This window comes from Chiloscyllium punctatum, chromosome 44 (assembly GCF_047496795.1).
Source record: "Chiloscyllium punctatum isolate Juve2018m chromosome 44, sChiPun1.3, whole genome shotgun sequence".
NCBI classification, from domain to species: domain Eukaryota; kingdom Metazoa; phylum Chordata; class Chondrichthyes; order Orectolobiformes; family Hemiscylliidae; genus Chiloscyllium; species Chiloscyllium punctatum.
The window spans coordinates 25,646,140-25,665,689 of NC_092782.1; the positions used below are offsets into that span (position 1 = coordinate 25,646,140).

At 41.1% G+C, this 19,550-nt stretch overlaps 1 protein-coding gene across 14 annotated transcripts in view; it reads right to left on the reverse strand.

The window, feature by feature from the left end:
* Positions 1-19,550, reverse strand: part of anks1b (ankyrin repeat and sterile alpha motif domain containing 1B) — an 810,941-nt gene that overhangs the window by 372,454 nt on the left and 418,937 nt on the right. For all 14 annotated transcript variants that reach the window (XM_072562474.1, XM_072562483.1, XM_072562481.1 and 11 more), the window contains one exon: positions 13,779-13,898. In XM_072562474.1, the coding sequence (XP_072418575.1) occupies positions 13,779-13,898 (120 nt within the window). The remainder of the gene's footprint in view (positions 1-13,778; positions 13,899-19,550) is intronic.

Here is a 19,550-nt window from a genome sequence, read left to right on the forward strand (position 1 = left end):
CCAAGACCGACATTTGTCTAAAATCAATTGAGGGATACGACAGGTAAATACAGGACTATATCCCTTCCTATCCTTGTTACATAACCATGTGACAAACAGAGCTTTGAAAATTGTGTGATGGACTGCGCTAAACAGTTAAGCTGTACCACAGAAGTGTACTAAATACATGAGCAATATTGCAGAGATACAAGGTTATTCTATACACAATGCAGTCATATTTACTCATCACTGATCATCAAAAGGAACAAAAACATGTCCAGAAAACTTGAGATTTTATTAACTTTTTACAAAACTGTTCTGCATCTGACGCTGCTCATGGCCACCACAGGGGGCAGTAAAGACCACTACAACATAATACTCAGGTGTCCTTGATATCATTGCTTCACAGGAACTGTACTCCCTCTATCTGCTGTTTTGAGATTATGATATTACAGAAATATGTTTCTTGAATATGATGTTGGATTTTATTGAGTCAGATGAGAACCACTCATAAATTTATAAGTAAAGCACTGACGGAAGTTATCCAGACAGGAACATTAACAATGTATGCTAAAACAGCAGCATTGTAGAAGGGCTGGTGGTGAAATATTGATCCTCTACCATTACAATGACTGTTCAGTGAATAATTTCAACACTGGGATAATCAATTTTTATGATAGGAGTTCTCATATCCCCTGACGTACTAAATTTGAAAACAGTTTTCTCAAATTAAAAGCAATGCAGAGCTATAAAACATCAGTCTTAATAGTCAACAGAGTCTTTATCTATATCATTCCCTGTGGATACAACAAGTTTAAATTGCAAATTTCTCTTCTCTTCCACTGCTGTATTTAAAAAACTGTGATTCCTCCTCTCCATTCTACAGCATAGTTAATTTTGATAACCTATAATTACCTTTTCAAAGAGAGGTTACAGCAAAACCTTTGAAAATCGCTGGCCTGGCTGGCAGGTTTGCACAGGCTGAGCACAACATACATGATATAGGATTCCATCAACCAAAACCACATTTTACAAATGAGTTCACACACACAAAATTTCCATCAGTAGACATGATATGTCTGTTCTGCTTTGTCTTCCATCAGATGATATGACTGATGAAATCACCCAACTCCATGCCTGCCTCAGCTCATCTGCTGCTAATATTTAATGCCCTTGTCAGCTCAGGATTTGACGATTCCATTGCTCTCCTGGCTGGGTGACGAGTTGTCCATTTTACTAAAGCAGCTAGTAATCAAAACAGTTGCAACTGTGCCTCCTTTGATTGTTCCTTTGCATGCTAGCTCCATTCTCTGTGTGCTGACAGACCGTAGTAAATACAAAACATATTGTTTTCTGTAAACTTCAACTCATCCAGAACTATGATACATATATTGCATTCAGTACTTAATCCTGCTCTCCCATCAGCCCTATCATTCATAACTTCCTGTGCATAAACAAGCTGTACTCTCAGTTACAGACTTTGACTTTGACATTTAATATTAGAGATTGCACTTGTATCACTGGAATCAATTTAAATTTGAATGAGTGAGACTTCACAATCTATCAAACTGAAAAACATGTCTTCATGAATGCCACTTCAAGTTAGTTTCTTTGACACATTACTTGGTCTTTTGTTAAAGTTTTCCTCCAATGATATTTGAATTTCGGAGTACATAAGTACTTAAAAAAACAAACTAATCAAAAGTTTAATTCAAAATCAAAACTTGTCACTCTTTCCTCCTTTCCAAATTAAACTTGTCATGAATTAACTAACACAATGCTTTTCTTTCTAAAAGAAGATCCTCAGCACCATTTATCCACTCAGCTTATTCAGTCACAGCAACTTGGATGCCACCTGGAATTAGGAATGTGTGGGCATTCAAGTTGGAATTAGTTATGAAATCTGGAGCATGGCTTCCATTCCAATATTCTTCAGCAGCTTGGAATCGAACTGTGAGTTGAGTGAACAGTTTGCTGACATTACAGTGAAGCAGCAGCATTTCAGGGGAAGAATGTCTTTGTGAAAAATTGCTTGGCAAACTTTTGTTTGCAAAGATGTATCGGAGCATCACCCACACACTATTTCATGATGACGAGAAGGATTTGCGGTTTCCTGCCTCCCCCAATAGAGAGAGAAGTTGTCATGATCCTTTCACAGAAAGTGCAGTCAACTCTCATTATAACAGGCCCTTTGGCAGTCAGTCAAAAAGTGCCAAGTGCCCAAGAAAATTTCAGTATCTGCAGCGTCTGCATTTTAGTAGGAAAATAGTACATGGTAGTACTCAGAGGATCTGTAGTTAGTAAGTGTTGGATATTTCTATTCTTATTAGATGTGTATTTAACACAGATGTACAGCATACTTAAAAACATGAAAATTAACAGCACAGAAAGAAACCCAAAGTTACTGGGCCATCTTTGTGCTGAAATCAATAAGAAATGTATTGTTTAAAACCAATTTTCAATATCTAATACCTAAACCATGTCTCAAACTCGGAGGAGATTACCTCTTGGTCAGGTCAAGGGATTTGCTGTCAGTCAGATGGTGTTGCTACATTTAGTAAAGGGCAGCACATCATCTCAGTCCAGGAGCCTGGACACGGTCACTTGGCCACTTGGGGCGGTCAGGTTCATTGAAACCAGTCTGGGGTGTTGTGGCCTATCCTGTGGGGGCAATTCACTGAAAGCCAAGGGGTGTTAGCAGGGGTCACAGCTGTTGTGAGGAAGCCAGTTGTGAGGATCAGAGGCAGTATGCTGGGATGCAGGAACATCAATAATTGTAAAGGGAGGAAACTCACTGTGTAAAGTTGAAAGAGGATAGAGTACTGGAGGACATGAGTGACTGCTTTTGGGAAGGGCAAGGGAGTGGTTAGTGTGTATGTCAATCCACAAGGATTATCCAAGGTCTTGTGGACTGCAGGTGAGTATGGAATGGAATTCATCTTACTTTGAATTGTATTTGTTAACATGCTGTCTTATAGATGAAATAATTCCACAAAGGCTAATTCCCGTCACCAAGTCATCCTTTATTTCCACGTGCATAGTATGTGACACTGACCCAGCTAACAATGAGCCTGCTCCTAAACTTGTCAGCCAGGGCTCCCTGATTGAACCAGATTAACAGTCCCAATCAGGGAACACTTATTCTATGAGGTACAGCTGGTTAGCCTCATTCCAATCACTACAATATATATTGCTAAACTTATTGGGTGATGTGAGAGACAAGGTATTAGTAATTAGATACAGTTCTTACAGTCTCCTGCTGTATTTGTAGAATAGACTGTGGTGCACACATCGGAATAAGGTCCACTATGTCAAAGACCCATGTAAAAGCATTTGATGGACTTCCTTGTCCAACTTCTCCACACAATGGGACATGGAGGACTATAATGAACCATCCATGGCGAGTGATGCCAATGCTGACTGCTCCCATTATGAAGAAAATATTCTGTTTCTGATGTTCCTCCACACAGGCTTATTGAGACCATGACCATTAGATCCAGCCACAAAAGGGCTCAGCGTAACTGTGGCTATAGGTGTCATGAACACACAGAGACATTGAGGAGGAACAAATATGCCAGCTAACCCAGGACCAGCAGCTACCTCTTCCGACAGCTGAAGGTCCACTCAGGATGTGGAGTAGGTAATGGAGAGCCAAAGGGTCTGATGGCTTTACTGCTATTTGATCCATATGAACGAGTTGCATTGGCATTGCAGATTTCCCTGGTCACTGTTCCAGCCCCATGTCATCAGCTGGAGTCAGACTTGCAACCTGAGGGGTGAGTGACGAGGTGACCGGTACACTGAATTTTATATTCAAACTGACTGCTTTCAAGGATTATGTGGTAATCCTCAACCCTCAACACAAAAATGTATCAAAGCTATTACTGATTCACTTGGTGTCAGATCACATTATCTCATATCTCCAGGGAAGATCAGCGCCCGGGCACTAGAGTTTGTCAATGTAATGGGCTTCCTCCAGGTACTAGGCCCTATGGACCATACACACATTGCACTGAGAGTGCTGTATCATAGCACACCTGAGGTCATCAATAGAAAAGGGCTTCATTCCATTGAGGGACAAGTAACATGTAATCATCAGTACTACATCTTAGAGGTCTGTGCCAGGTACGCTGGCAGCTGCCATGATACCTATCTTCTCTCATGTTGCTGCTTCATTTCAAGAGCTGAATGCCTTACGAGAATGGTCATGGACAGACAAGGGCTACCCTCTGTGACCATGGCTAATGACTATTACACAGCCCAGATACAGCAATGGAAAGAGATAGGTATACACCGCAGGGCAAGAGTTATAGCTGGAGGAAAGGCAATTATGATGCAATTAGGCAAGATTTATGATACATAGGATGGGGAAGGAAACTGCAGGGGATGGGCATAATTGAAATGGGAGCTTTTTTAAGGAACAACTACTGTGTGTCCTTGATATGTATGTACCTATCAGGCAAGGAGGAAGTGGTCGAGCAAGGGAAACATGGTTTACTAAAGAGGTTGACTGTCTTGTCAAGAGGAAGAAGGCAGCTCAGTTAGGGCACTTGGGAGCTACCAGATAGCCAGGAAGAACCTACAGAGGGAGCTGAGAAGAGCTAGTCGAGGACATGTGAATTCTTTGGCAAGTAGGACCAAGGAAAACCCTAAAGCTTTCTGTAGGTATGTCAGGAATAAAAGAATGACTAGATTAAGATTAGGGCCTGTCAAGGACAATAATGGGAAGTTGTACATGGAGTTCAAAGAGCTAGCAGAGGTGCTAAATGAATACTTTTCATCAGTATTCACACAGGAAAAAGACAATGTTGTCTAGGAGAACACTGAGATACAGGCTATTAGACTAGACGGGATTGAGGTTCATAAGGAGGAGGTGTTAGCAATTCTGGAAAGTGTGAAAACAGATAAATCCCCTGGGCTGGATGGGATTTATCCTAGGATTCTCTGGGAAGCCAGGGAGAAGATTGCAGGACCTTTGGCTTTGATCTTTATGTCATCATTGTCTTCAGGAGTAGTGCCAAGAAGACTGGAGGGTAGCAAATGTCGTCCCCTTGTTCAAGAAGGGGAGTAGAGACACCCTGGAAATTATGGACCTTACTTCAGTTATGGGTAAAGTGTTGGAAAGGATTATAAGAGATAGGATTTAAAATCATCTAGAAAGGAACAATTTGATTAGGGATAGTCAACACAATTTTATGAAGGTAAGTTGTGCCTCTCAAATATTATTGAATTTTTTGAGAAGGTGACCAAATATGTAGATGAGGGTAAAGTGGTTGATGTGGTGTACATGGATTTCAGTAAGGCATTTGATAAGGTTCTCCACAGTAAGCCATTGCACAAAATATAGAGGCATGGGATTGAGAGTGTTTAGAGTTTTGGATCAGGAATTAGCTAGCTGAAAGAAGACAGAGGGCGATGGTTGATGGGAAATATTCATCCTGAAGTTGTATACTCGTGGTATACTGCAAGGAGCTGTTTTGGGTTCACTGCTGTTTGTCATTTTTATAAATAACCTGGATGAGGGTGTAGAAGGATGGGTTAGTAAATTTGCAGATGACACAAAGCTCGGTGGAGTTGTGGACAGTGCCAAAGGATGTTGCATGTTACAGAGGGACATAGATAAGTTGCAGAGCTGGACTAAGAGGTGGCAAATGGAGTTTAATGCAGAAAAGTGTGAGGTGATTCACTTTGGAAGGAGCAACAGGAATAAAGAGTACTGGGCTAACGGTAAGATTCTTGGTAGTGTGGATGAGCAGAGATCTCGGTGTCATGTACATAGATCCCTGAAAGTTGCCACCCAGGTTGATAGGGTTGTTAAGAAGACATACAGTGTGTTAGCATTTATTAGTAGTGGGATTGGATTTTGGAGCCATGAGGTCATTGCTGCAGCTGTTCAAATCTCTAATGCGGACACACTTGGAGTATTGCGTGCAGTTCTGGTCACTGCATTATAAAAAAGACGCGGAAGCATTAGAAAGGGTGCAGAAGAGATTGACCAGGATGTTGCCGGGTATGGAGGGAAGACTGAGGGACTTGAGGTTGTTTTATTAGAGAGAAGGAGGTTAAGAGGTGACTTAGTAGAGACATACAAGATGATCAGAAGATTAGACAGGGTGCACAGTGAGAGCATTTTTCCTCAGATGGTGATGGCTAGCACGAGGGGGCATAGCTTCAAATTGAGGGGTGATAGATATAGGACAGATGTCAGAGGTAGCTTCTTTACTCAGGAGTAGCAGAGGCATGGAACACACTGCCTGCAACAGTTGTAGACTCACCTACTTTAAGGGCATTTAAATGGTCATTGGATAAATATATGGATGATAATGGAATAGTGTAGGTTTGATGGGCTTTAGATTGGTTTCACAGGTTGGTGAAACATCGAGAGCTGAAAGGCCTGTACTGCACTGTTCTATGTTCTCAAGGCTAACTGTGGATGCAATGCAGTCATTTGTTTCACTAGGCCGTAGTGAGGCAAATGATAGTTCCTGTGAAGGTGAGACTCCAATTCTTGGATTGGCTTCAGGGAGCTGGGGCAGTATGGTCCAGACAGATTGCACCACATAATCCATAAGACCATAAAGATACAGGAGCAGAATTGGGCCATTCACCCATCTGCTCCATTATTCAATCATGGTTGATAGGTTTTTCAATCTCATTCTCCTGCCTTCTCCCCATAACACTTGATTCACTTACTAATAAAGAATCTATTTACCTCTGTCTTAAATAAACCGAATGACTTGGCCTTCACTGCCTTCTGTGGCAATAAGTTGCACAGATTCAGGACCCTCCGGCTGAAGAAATTCCACCGCATCTCAGTTCTAAAGGATCGTACCCTCATTCTGAGGCTGTGCCCTCGGGTCTTACACTCTCCAACCAATGGAAACATTATTTCCCATTTACTGTATCCAGTCCTCTCAGTATTCACTAAGTTCCAATCAGATCCCCCTCATCCTTCTAAACTCCATTGATACAAACCCAGAGTCCTCAACTACTGCTCATATGACAAGCCTTTCATCCCTTGGATCATTCTTGTAAACCTCCTCTGGACATCCTTCCTTAGGTAGTGGGCCCAAAACTGCTCTCAATATTCCAAATGCAGCCTGAGTCGTCTTAAACAGCCTCAGCAGTATATCTCATATTCTAACCCTTTTGAAATTATAGAGTTTCATCACAGAATCCCTACAGTGTGGAAACAGGCCATTTGGCCCAACAAGTCCACACCAATCCTCCGAAGAGTAACCCACCCAGACACATTCCTCTATTCTATTATCCTATATTTACCCCTGACCAATGCACCTAACCTACATATCCCTGAATACGATGGGCAATTCACCACGACTGATTCACCTAGGCTGCACATCTTTGGATTGTGGGAGGAAACCGGAGCACCAGGAGGAAACCCATGCAGAACTGGGACAATGTGTAAACTCCACACAGACAGTCACCTGAGGTTGGAATCGAACCCATGCCCCTGGTGCTGTGAGGCAGCAGTGCTAACCACTGCGCCACTGTGAATGCTAACACTGCATTCACCTTACTAACTAATCCTCGCAAGTTGTGCTCTGCACTGGTGCAGGCCAAGAGGTGATGTGATGACTGAAAGCGCAGTCTTCTGAGGAGGAAAGTGAGGAATTCAGAGAAGAAACATCATCTTCAGTTTGAGAGAGCAGTGCAACATGGACAGGACTTAATTATCATCTGGTTCCAATAGATGGGAGCTGGGCGATGTAATCATTCATTGGCTAGAAAATCTGTTGTTGCTTGAAAACAAGCAGTCCCTGTTCTTTTGTTTTACTTTTCTTTGCTTTTGTTGTTCAAGTTGTGCTCTCAATTTTCCCATTTTCAATGTTTGGAGAATTTCCAACATGCGATGCTCCCACACTGAGCAATGACAAAATGATATGCCGGGTGCTAAGGAAACAGTAGCACTCCCTGGTAATGGCTGGCATGGTGGCACAGTGGTTAGGACTGCTGCCTCACAGCGCCAGAGACCTGGGTTCAATTCCCGCCTCAGGCAATTGTCTGTGTTTGCACATTGTCCCCGTGTCTGCGTGGGTTTCCTCCAGGTTTCTTCCCACAGTCCAAAAATGTGCAGGTTAGGTGAATTGGCCATGCAAAATTGCCTGTAGTGTTAGGTGAAGGGGTAAACGTAGGGGAATGGGTCTGGGTGGGTTGCTCGTCGGAGGGTTGGTATGGACTTGTTGTGCCGAAGGGCCTGTTTCCACACTGCAAGTAATCTAATCTAATCCCTTAGATACGATTCTAAGATGTCATTCTAAGATGCCCTGACATGTAACTTGCTTTTTATAGCTGTAGTTACAATGGTCAGACAGGAGATGTTGTAAAGTAACACATTTACAAACATGAGATCCTATCAGCAATAAAGTTTCATCTGTGCCTCCCATCTGCCCGCAGAGGTTTTCCCTTCTCCTTCCACTGTGTGGATTATCAAGGACTCTCTGCCTGGTAGCACATTTGGGTTTCAAAGAAACAGCATTAGTAGGGGTGGCTATTCCATCCAGTCCCTGCGGGGCAAACACTCTGCCACTGGTGAACAGATGTGAGTCTGGATATGTAATACAATGAGAAGCATGAAAGTAGATTAGAAAACTCACTACAGCCCACGGATGGAAACCTTCCATGAAACTTCCCAGTATTGATACTTAACCATTTTAGTAAATTTCAGCCCATTGTTTTTCCCCATTTACCCCATCAGAATCAATTCATTTTTCTTTAAAAGTCTATTAAATTTCCTAAAACGGCTGCAGTGAAAAGAGTCTCTTTTCAAACAGGGGCCAATGTATACACTGTTGAAGTGATGCGCCCTTGGTGCCTGGCATAGTTGGCCACCATTTTGAAACGTGAACAAAAGAACACTGCACTGGTAATTCACATTAAATCATCACAGTACTTTTTAACTGAATGAATTGTCTCTACAAGGATACCTTTAGTTATTCCACTCCACAGTTCAGTTGCTGGGCATATCAAAATTCATGAGTATTTTATCAGTATTGTCAATGTGAGTTAATGGTTTCTCCTGTTACCAATGCCTGATGCTAAATCACTGGAACACAGACTGGCTGCTGCTCTGTAATCTTTACTAGACCCAGGGATTGATTTGACCCACTGAAGTGTGCATTGCTTTGAGACCCACCCTGACTACTTGGCTTCAGCTGCAACCACACAGAGAACACATTTCCATTTGAATAGGGAGTCCAATATTCACAGCCATTAACGTAAGACAGACTCAGAAAAAAATCCAACTGAAATTTCTTTATTGAAGGAGTGATTGTAATATAGAACGTGCCACAACATGGAGGTTGCTGAGACAAAACACATTGATATGTTTAAGGGGAACACATTGGTGAAAGGAAAAGGAGAATATGCAGAGAGCTTTAGATGAAGTCCAAAGATGAGCAGGTTAGGTGGATTGACCATGATCAATTGCCCATAATGTCCAGGGATGTATAAGTCAGGTGTGTTAGCCATGGGAAATGCAGGGTTACAGGGATAGGGTAGGGGGATGGGTCTAGGTGGGATATTCAGTGTAGACTGAATGGGCTGGAAGGCCTAATTCTATACTGGAGGGATTCTATGATTCTAAGATGGGTGGAGCCCCACGTGGAGCATTGAGACTGACACAGAGCAATGAAGCTGAATGGCCTGTTCGTCCTGCGGCCACCGGATCCCAGTATACTGGCAACTAACACCGATTGTTTCCACTCAAAACTTGTGTGTTCCTCCCATGCTGGAAGTTTCCGATAATCCCTCACCCCTCCCAGGTTTAAAGAGCTTGCATGCTGCCCTGAATTAGATGCCCACTCTCTGGTCTCTAATTGGCCAATTCAAGGGAAATGACTGCTGGGTCTCTGCTCCCCACCCTGCACTATTGGGACACTCTATCTGACCTCAAAGTCAAGGTGCCAACCCAAAATCCCAAATTCAAAGCCTGGAGCACCAAAATATTTTATATTAACCAATCTGATGGGAATGATCCAAATAAGGCGGCACGGTGGCACAGTGGTTAGCACTGCTGCCTCACAGCGCCAGAGATCCGGGTTCAATTCCCGCCTCAGGCGACGAACTGTGTGGAGTTTGCACGTTCTCCCCGTGTCTGCGTGGGTTTCCTCCGGGTGCTCCGGTTTCCTCCCACAGTCCAAAGATGTGCAGGTCAGGTGAATTGGCCATGCTAAATTGCCCGTAGTGTTAGGTAAGGGGTAGATGTAGGGGTATGGGTGGGTTGCGCTTCGGTGGGGCGGTGTGGACTTGTTGGGCCGAAGGGCCTGTTTCCACACTGTAAGTAATCTAATCTAATCTAATCTAATCTACAATATCTGCACCATATGTTGCAGCTAAGATATTGGCAAACAGAAGATATGAGAGAAGTGAAAATGCAATGACAAAGAAATGAATGAAAATGAAATTAACAAACTGCAGTGTAATTCTGGATTAGAGTGGTGCTGGAAAAGCACAGCAGATCAGGCAGCAACCAAGGAGCAGGAAAATCGATGTTTCGGGCAAAAGCCCTTTTTCAGGAATGAGGCCAAAATGTCGATTTTCCTGCTGGCCTCATTCCTGATGAAGGACTTTTGCCTCGGATGTTGCCTGACCTGCTGTGCTTTTCCAGGACTATTCTAATCTAGACTCAAATCTCCAGCATCTACAGTACCCACTTTCACCTGCAGTGTAATTCTGCCAAGAGCTCCTCAGTTACTGTAAGCACAGGTAAGTATAGTGGGTGAGGAGCCAGCTGCCCCTCCTGCTCTTCCATGAAAAGGTCCACGGTGGGAAAGCCCATGAACAGCCATCGCCTCCTGGTGATCTGTATGTGGGCAATTAATGGCTAGTGAACAGCCTTACCCCACCCCAGCTGTTGGAAGGGGTGCGAACCAGATGAGAAATGTAAGGTTTGTTTGTGTATTTTGAAGCATGCGACCATCACACAAAGGCACAGAACGATAAGGGTTAGCGTTAGACTCGACGGACCCTGCATCAGATGGAAGGAGAAGGGTTCCTGAGAACCACGCCCCTTGTTGTCATCCTCATTTCCTGCCACTGCCATCCCCTCTCATCATCCTAGTTTCCTCCTTCCGCTGTGACTCACCTCTGGCATTTAATAATGTAGACCTTCCCAATAACAAGTGGCACAGGTCTCTTAAGCGAGATCCCCATGGCTGATGTGAAATTCCACCCTATGTCCCATTTCTTCCATCCTGACCTGGTGCATGAGGGACAGAGTCACTGAGATCATTTGTGCTCATAGATCATTGGGTTTTGTTTCCACACTGGCTCTTTCAATCATCTGTTGCATTGTTGCCACAAGGCACAACAGGAGATTGAGAAAACCTCCACAGAGTGTTCTTCACCTCATTCCATCCTGTGGCAAGAATGTGACCTTTCTGCATTTCCATGTACCTTAGGAAACGGAACTTCACATTGCCTCTTCAGTAAATGTTAGTGTTACTTATTCTTCAAGAATGGATTCAATTTCAAATAAATTATGTCATATATGCATTTCCACATTTATACATCAAACGGCTTAATTTAGCAATCTTTGCAAATGTCAAAAGCAGGACTCAAAACTATATATAAATGGCATGCAATGGAGTCATAGAGGCCTACAGCACAGAAAAAGGCCCTTTGGCCCATCGAATCAGTGCTGGTTAAAAACGAGCATCTATCTATTTTAATCCCATTTTGTATCGCTTGGTCTTGTTTACCTTTGCAATATGTAAAACAAGGCAAACCTGTAAGATAGTTACAATGTAGTGAACAGAATAAAATAAGACTTTCTCCTGCTATGTCTGGTTCTGTGCTCATATCACCTGTGCCAGAGGCTCAAAACCCACTCAAGGATCCAGCTCCATATAAAACAAATATTCCAGGTGTAGATACAGACACATTCATGACAATCTATGTGCATCTGCGTATCAACTCAGTTTGACACAGTTTGATGGGCTTTGTTCTTTGTTGATTTGTAAATAGAGATAGTGCCATTTTTAAAATCAGACTCAATGATACTGCATGTGGTTGGCTTATCATTCTCTTGAAATTTGATGTGTTCCTTGGCATTGCTCAAAAGCAAAACAATAGCATTTGAAGTACATCAAGACAGGATGTCAAATTGTGTGGATATTGAGACAGTGCTCACAGAGTAAAACATCCAGAATATGTAAATCAAATTCTGAATATTATTCGAAAGATGAAATGTTGTTTACAACAAACATCGAGGTTGTTTATTCATGCATAACAAAAGCTTGCAACCACAGAATTCAAAGACATTATTGTATGTGTCAGAGATTTTTCTATTTGCTTTGGTGAACTGAACTGCTGTCCTTCTATTATTACTTAATCACTCTCAGGCCACAAAGTTTTCTGGATGAGAGCAGCTGAATGAACAGAGTAGCAGGGATGATTTGTATATCCCTGCAAATATCAGTCATTAATTGAATTGAGTTTGACAACAAATACCAGTGTTAAAAATTGACTCCTACTCTTGGTTAGCAATTGTGGAATCCATTTGAAATTGGTGTGCAACAACCTTAGAGGTGGTCATTAACAATCACAGAGCTATTAGAAACTGCAGTTCTCCTTCAAGCAGAGAAAAACAAAAAAGGAGATTTAATAGGTATTTAAACTATGAAAGATTTAGATGGAGGGACTAAAGTGAAACTGTTTCAAGTGACTGAATAGGTGATAAACAGATAGCAAATTCAAGGTGATGGGCATAAAAGAACAGAAGCGGCATTGGGAAAAGCCTTTCACTTAAAGCACAGTTAGGGAGTTGGGTATGACCCAGAAGTAACCTTTGGAAGAGAACTGGATAAATATGAAAGAGATAATGTTCCAGGCTTATGGGAACAGAACCAGAAAATGGAACCAATCAGATACCTCTTCAAGCACAAATCTAATGGACTGAATGGCCCCTTCTGTGGTACAGTATTGTCTCACTCTGTGATGCTATGGTTCTAATGATAATATTCAGGAGGTCTCCACCTTATAAACAGAGCCATCAGTAGGTAAACAGGAGTTATGTACACCTGCATAAGCAGAACCAACCTCACTGGTAAGGAGAAACTAAATTCAGATAAGATTAAGGTTGGGGCTAAGTGAGCATGGCTGTGGCCAGAGGTTTGGATGATGGGTGAATTGATGGGTTGTGGATTGTGGTTTAAGAGATTATCTCAGTTGAGCATAGGCAAGGAACGAGGGCCAGAAGGTACACTTCTCCTGGTATACATGCACCAACCAGATTGATCTAGCTCTTCTCATATCCTTTTACCTGACACTTTTCCCAAATACCAGGAATTTAGCAGTCCAGCTAAATTGGTAAAGAAAGAAAACTTAGCACACAGCCTTCTTCAAAGACCTTCTACAAAGATCAATTGCCAACCATTCCACCTTCTTAGAGTAGATTGATCACTCCCTGACCCTTCTTTGTTAGAAACAAATGTGTGTGTGTTGGAGTCTGGATTGAAATGTTAAAATTTTTAACTTTTCATCTGCACCCTAACAATTTGTTGAGTTTTAAAATTAACTCCCATATTTCTAGCATATTTATTGACTGGGACTTTGGCAAACAAATTACTGCAAAGAATCTCTGCAAAATAGACATGGATACCCAGTATGCAGAATGGAGTATCAGGGAAAGTGTAGAACGGTAATTCGGTCATATAGGTTGAGCACTGAATAGGGGTATTAGAATGCAGCAAATTCCACACCGACTGGCCAGTAATATAGTGCTTGAAATACTTCCAAATAAGCTAAAAATGTAATCTAGAGAGACCTAATTTCTTTACCTTTGACTTTATGAGAAGGTGAGGCTGCTGGTGATGAAACTGAGGCCCGAGGGGTTGGAACTGGACATAGCTTCCCTGGTTCTTCTGTTCCCTTTATGTCCATCTTCTGCATCATGTAATCTGCATAATTAGAAACAAGTGACAGTCATAGTGAACAGCTCAGACATTTAGCTTTACCTGATGTGGTTTGAGCCCATGTTTATTTTATCTTTAAGAAGAAGTGTCATTAGAAGCAAGAATGTTGATAACCCAATCTAAATATTTAAACTGTCTGACCATCTTGGCTCACACAGAACCAGAGAACTCTTCAGCTATCTCCTATCATGGCACCAATTCATGATCTTCCAACCTTTTCTTTCTGACTGCCTTAAATTGTATCCATGTTAGGGATGCAGTGGTTCAGCAGGAATGTAACTGGATTGGTAATACAGAGATCTGGATCAAAACCTATTGGGGCAGTTAGTGGATTGTTGATCACAACTTGCCATGCTACAAGGATGCAACAAGGCACACTATAAATGTCAACAATATATTTCTTTAAAAGTTAATCTTCTGCAATAACGAACCATTCTTCTTAATGACTTCAACCAGACAGATTACATCAATGGATTAAGAAAATACTTCAAAATTATTGTTACAAAAAGGTTGAATGATGATAAGTTGGACATGGAAAATTATGTGAAATTTGGTAGCTGAGGAAAGGAAAACAGGAATAACTGGTTGGAAAAAAATGTGGAAATGTGTCCTCAAATTCTTTTTTGTACTGCAGGGCAGTTTGTTAAAGAACACAAGTCGTTAAAATAATTTGCACAGTTGTACAGGTACAGTAACTAAAATTAACCAGTTTGTGCTCCAGCCTGTTTGGAGACTCTCAAGTTGCCGCATAACAGGATGAAGGTACATTTTAATTACCAGGACAGCAGAATTCACATTGATTTATTACTTTTGGTAATTATTTTTTAAGAATTTCATCAGTAACACTGCAATTATAAAAATCCTGATGTTCAAGTAGTTATACTACATTGCACCTTAATGTTGTAAGCTGCAATACAAAAAATGCAACCAGTCAAAAAACTAAACACCAAGCCAGTTTTGGAGACTGACTAAAACAGTGGCCAGGACAAGCTTTTGAAAGACATACAGGGTAGAGTGACAGAAAGGCTTTTTAAAGGAACTACAGTCAGTAAGGGCCTAGACTGCCAATGAAATGCCCATCAAAATTGGAATGAAAGAAGTCAGTGATGCTTAAGAGGTCAGGGGTTGGGAAAAAATGGAGAGTTAATTGTTGAAACAAAAGTATTTTAATTATTAACTAAGAAAACCTAAATTCACGTCATCTGATTCACTCATTCTATGGTTAGCTCCACAGATAACATTGGTTTTATGCTGACCATTGAACCTCCCTGTTACTTGGTCAACCTCAGCAATGCTGATCTGAATAAAAGCATGGTCCTTCGCACAATAATTCTGTTGCTTGCAGAGAATTTACATGGAATTTAAAGGTCCGTAGATTCACCAGCATCATTCTGCATGTTGTTTTTTAAAAAAGTTTGCGATCTTCTTCAGAGGCAAGGTTTTAATGCAGCTGTTACACAGACATTCTGCAGTAGGATTGGCAGTCATGGAAAAATTTACGAAACCAGCCAAAGAGATGTTTTCCTGAACTAGTTAGCAGTCTAAGAACAACTCATTGTTCTCTCGTGAAAATATACATTCCACCTCCACTTCTTGCAGTCATAAAGAAGCTTAAGCTAAATCTAACATTCAGATCGGTTTAATCAAAAACTACTTGCATGTGTAAATGATTACTCATTTATATTTAATCAAGTGAGTTACATCATTTTTCACTTGTCATTACTACATCAAAAAATCATCAATAAACCTGAAATCTACTTGAATAAAATGGTATGTTGTCACAGTTTACAAGTTAATTGTGCCCCCACTTATGCCAGATCTGATGACGCCTACCTGTCACAGCTCAATGATATTTTACATTTAGTTTGACTCAAAATTACTCTCCAATTGCATAGATTGGCCACCGGGTGGCCTTTGCCAATGAATCACAAATATTTTTGTAAACCATTTCTCCATCACAAAAGGTTCAGACATTATTATCAGGCAATAAAACTTCTAGTTTCCAAAATAAGAGTTTAAGATGGAAAAACAATTATATACTTTACAAAACCAGCTAGATTTGTTATTAATAATAAAAAGGTTAAGTGGTCATAGTCCAACAGGACTGCACTATCTTTTGAGACAGATAACTGGTGGGGAGTTTAACCTGAGGATCACCACACCTCAGCTGAAGAAAGAGGCTGAGAAGGAGAGTACTTCCATGATAAGCTCAGCTGTCTGGGAATTGAACCCACTCTGTTTTGTTACTGTGCAGTATAAACCAGCCATCTAGCCAACTGAGCTAACTTATCAACATTAACAATAAAGACACGGTTAGCAACACTTACTTACTTTGGAGTAAATCCGTGAGAAACATATGTAATAAGTGTGCATCATTTAGATGGAAAATTCTGGAAGGGGATGTGATAGTGAAAAGATGTAAGAGTAGGAATGAGTAGCTGGAGGGAATGAAAGAGATACCAATGAGGGTCAATGTTGGTAACACCCTCCACAAAATGCCTCTGGCATGGTTTGTGAATCTCCACCATCCCACACTTGCCCATCTGATGAGACATAACAAAAGAATGAGAAACAAGTGGCAGATGAGAGAACAAAAGGAACACAACAACAACACAGACTTCTTGTTCTCCACAAAGTATTTCCAATGGTGGCTAAATCTAACAGGAGAATATTCACATCAGAAACAGTTTAAATTAAACTGTATGTAGAGCCCTCTGGTTTGACCATACCATAAGTTCATTTATGCTCAGTTTCAGCATAAAGGCACAAGGTCCAGAGGAAATGCAGGGAATAGTCAAGAAGATTGGATGGAATGTGAATTCCAATCGCAACCAGATCAGCCAAGATTCCACTGAATGGCAGAACTGGCTTAAGGGGCCAAATGGCCTAATTCTGCTCCAAATTTGTATGTTCATATGAATCCTGCTAAAGGGGCCTTGGTAATCTTTCCGCATGAAATCAAACTTTCCAGGCAGTCTGTTTTATTCAGAAATGTCTTGCAGTTTAGCGAAATGGAAACTGACAAGGATACATATTAGATGCTCCATTTTCGGTGACCTGGAAGCACAAGTGTAATATTACATTTCAGTTGAATTCAGCCATTCATTGCCACGCTTTGGCAGACCACATGTTACCCTGCATAAAAAGAAATTCACATTGGCACCAGTACAACTGTATAGTTCCAACAGTAACAAACACTAATCCAGGTATCACTGGAGGAAGAGGCAGCACTCATACCGCGTCTTTGCTCCATTCTCAAAAAAAAACATCCAATGTGTATTTAAAATTCAATCTACTGTCCATTGAATTAACACTCCACGATTATGGATTACAAAATGTTTTCAGTACATTGGCTACTGAGGAAAATCCTAAAATTATTACATAGGTATGATACATGATATGCTGTGGTACACTTAAAGCTGTTTACAATTGAAAAAGTAAATGAAAAGTATTGTTAGCTTATTTAGTTGATGCGTCTATAGAGTAATATGCAATTTACATGTTCTTTTTAAGACTGACCTCTTTTCTCTAGTGAATTTCTTGCAGGCACACAGTGAAGCAGGGCAGTTTCCTCACCTGATATCTTCCATCCATTAAATGCAACATAGTCGAGTTCAGGCACTTTGCCAGGGAGTAAATCATAAGTACAGACTATATCAGACATCCATGCCACAGTATTAACAGGTTAGTGTGATGTGCTCCAATAACACACCAATTTTTTTCCACTGGCATGGATATTCAGGAATGTTTAAATAACTTTAAGACAACTTTCCAATAATTGGAGCCATGACTAATACAAAACAAATAGTTGTGGCTGTTGGACACCAATTATCACAGTTCTAGGAACTTGCTGGAAATCCATCAGTTCCATCATAAGGTTCGTAGTGGGGCTAGTCACTTAAGTTTACAGTGTTCCGCACCATTTGCAACTCTACAGACACTAAACAGTCAGAACCTGTGTACAACAAAACCTGGACCACATTCACATTTGGACTGATGAGTGGTAAGTAACATTCATGCCACACAACTTCTAGGCAATGACCATCTCCAACAACAGAGAACATGTAAAGATATTACTTGCATATTTCACAGCATTATCATTACTGAATCCATTACAACATGCTGGGCATTACTACTGACCAGAAACTGACCAGCCATCCAAACACGATGGTTACAACAGCAAGGCAGAAGTTAAGAATTCTGAAGTAATTCATTTCCTGACTCCCCAGTACTTGTCTGTCACCTACAAAGGCACAAGTCAGGAATGTGATGCAAAAAGCTTCACTTGCCAAGATATGAAGCCCCAACAGCGCTCAAGAAGCTAAAAAACCATCTAGGACACAGCAGGCTGCTTGCTTATCATTCCATCAACATTCACTTCCTCTGTCACTACACAGTGGCAGCAGTGTGTACCATTACAAGATATACTAAGAAGTAACTTGCCAAGGTTTCTTCAACAGCATCTCCTAAACTTGAAACTTTATTATATAACGGGACAAGGGCAGCAAACTCATGGAACAATATTTCCTGCCAATTTCCCTCCTTCTTGAGTGGAACTGTTGATGTTACTATGCTACCATGGTTCAAGCAGGGAGCTCACCATTGCCTCCTCAAGGGGAAATTAGGAGCAGGCAATAAGTGCTGGCCCATCCAATGATGCTTACATCTCATGGATGACAAAATAAAATATTTTGCAGATGAGATCCTTTCTCAGCAGTACATCTTCAGTAATTGTACAACTTTGAAAAAGAACCATGCTCAAAATCCCCACAGAGACATAACGTAGCCTGCATATTAACTATGCTACACTCAGCTAACTACTTTTTTTGAAATTTGATGAGTTTGACTTCATACACTTTAACAGGACATTTCCAAAGCACAATTTTTAAAAATATTATCAACTTATTTTGTTGATTGCTGATGAGCAAAAATAGAGAGGATTATTGGTCTAATTCTTCTTTTCCTACTTTAAGATCCCTTTAAGCCTTTCCAAGAGAACATTAAAAATAGTCAACAAAACATTGATTGAAACCATCAGAATTCTTTCTTCAAGCTCTTCTCTTCCTTCAACCTAACAAGCTCTTGAAGTTTAACAAATGGGTGGGGATGAATTTAGTCATGCCTGGCTTTCAAAGTGGATGAGGGCAAATCTTGAACCCAATCTTCTTTCATTTTAACCTATTTAAAGGAACACCATTTAAAGGAAGATCTAAGATCTGAAGATATCAAGTTTTTTTCTAAATTTCATCCATGGGATTACCTGGAGTAGAAGTGCTCCTTGCATCCCAGTGGCAAAGATTAGATTTGGTCAGCCAGGATCCTTTCCTGCCACTTTGCTTCCTGTTGGTGCAAGCCCTCATTATTTCAGCCAGTGCCCTCCTGTTCTGGTACCTCCACTTTAGCTGCTAATGAACTGTTGCTTTCTGCCCATTTCAGGCAATCATCTGGCTAGATACAACTGCCCTGATCTCACTACACTACCATCTTCCCTCTCCAAACCATATTCCCACTTACAAATCCTCTTTCTGGCTCACCCAGCCATTTGACAAAGCTTACTTTTCCTTCTGTTGATTACCTAACAATTCAGACATTATTTCCGTGCTTTGAACCTGACCCAGATTTATCCAGTTCTCATAT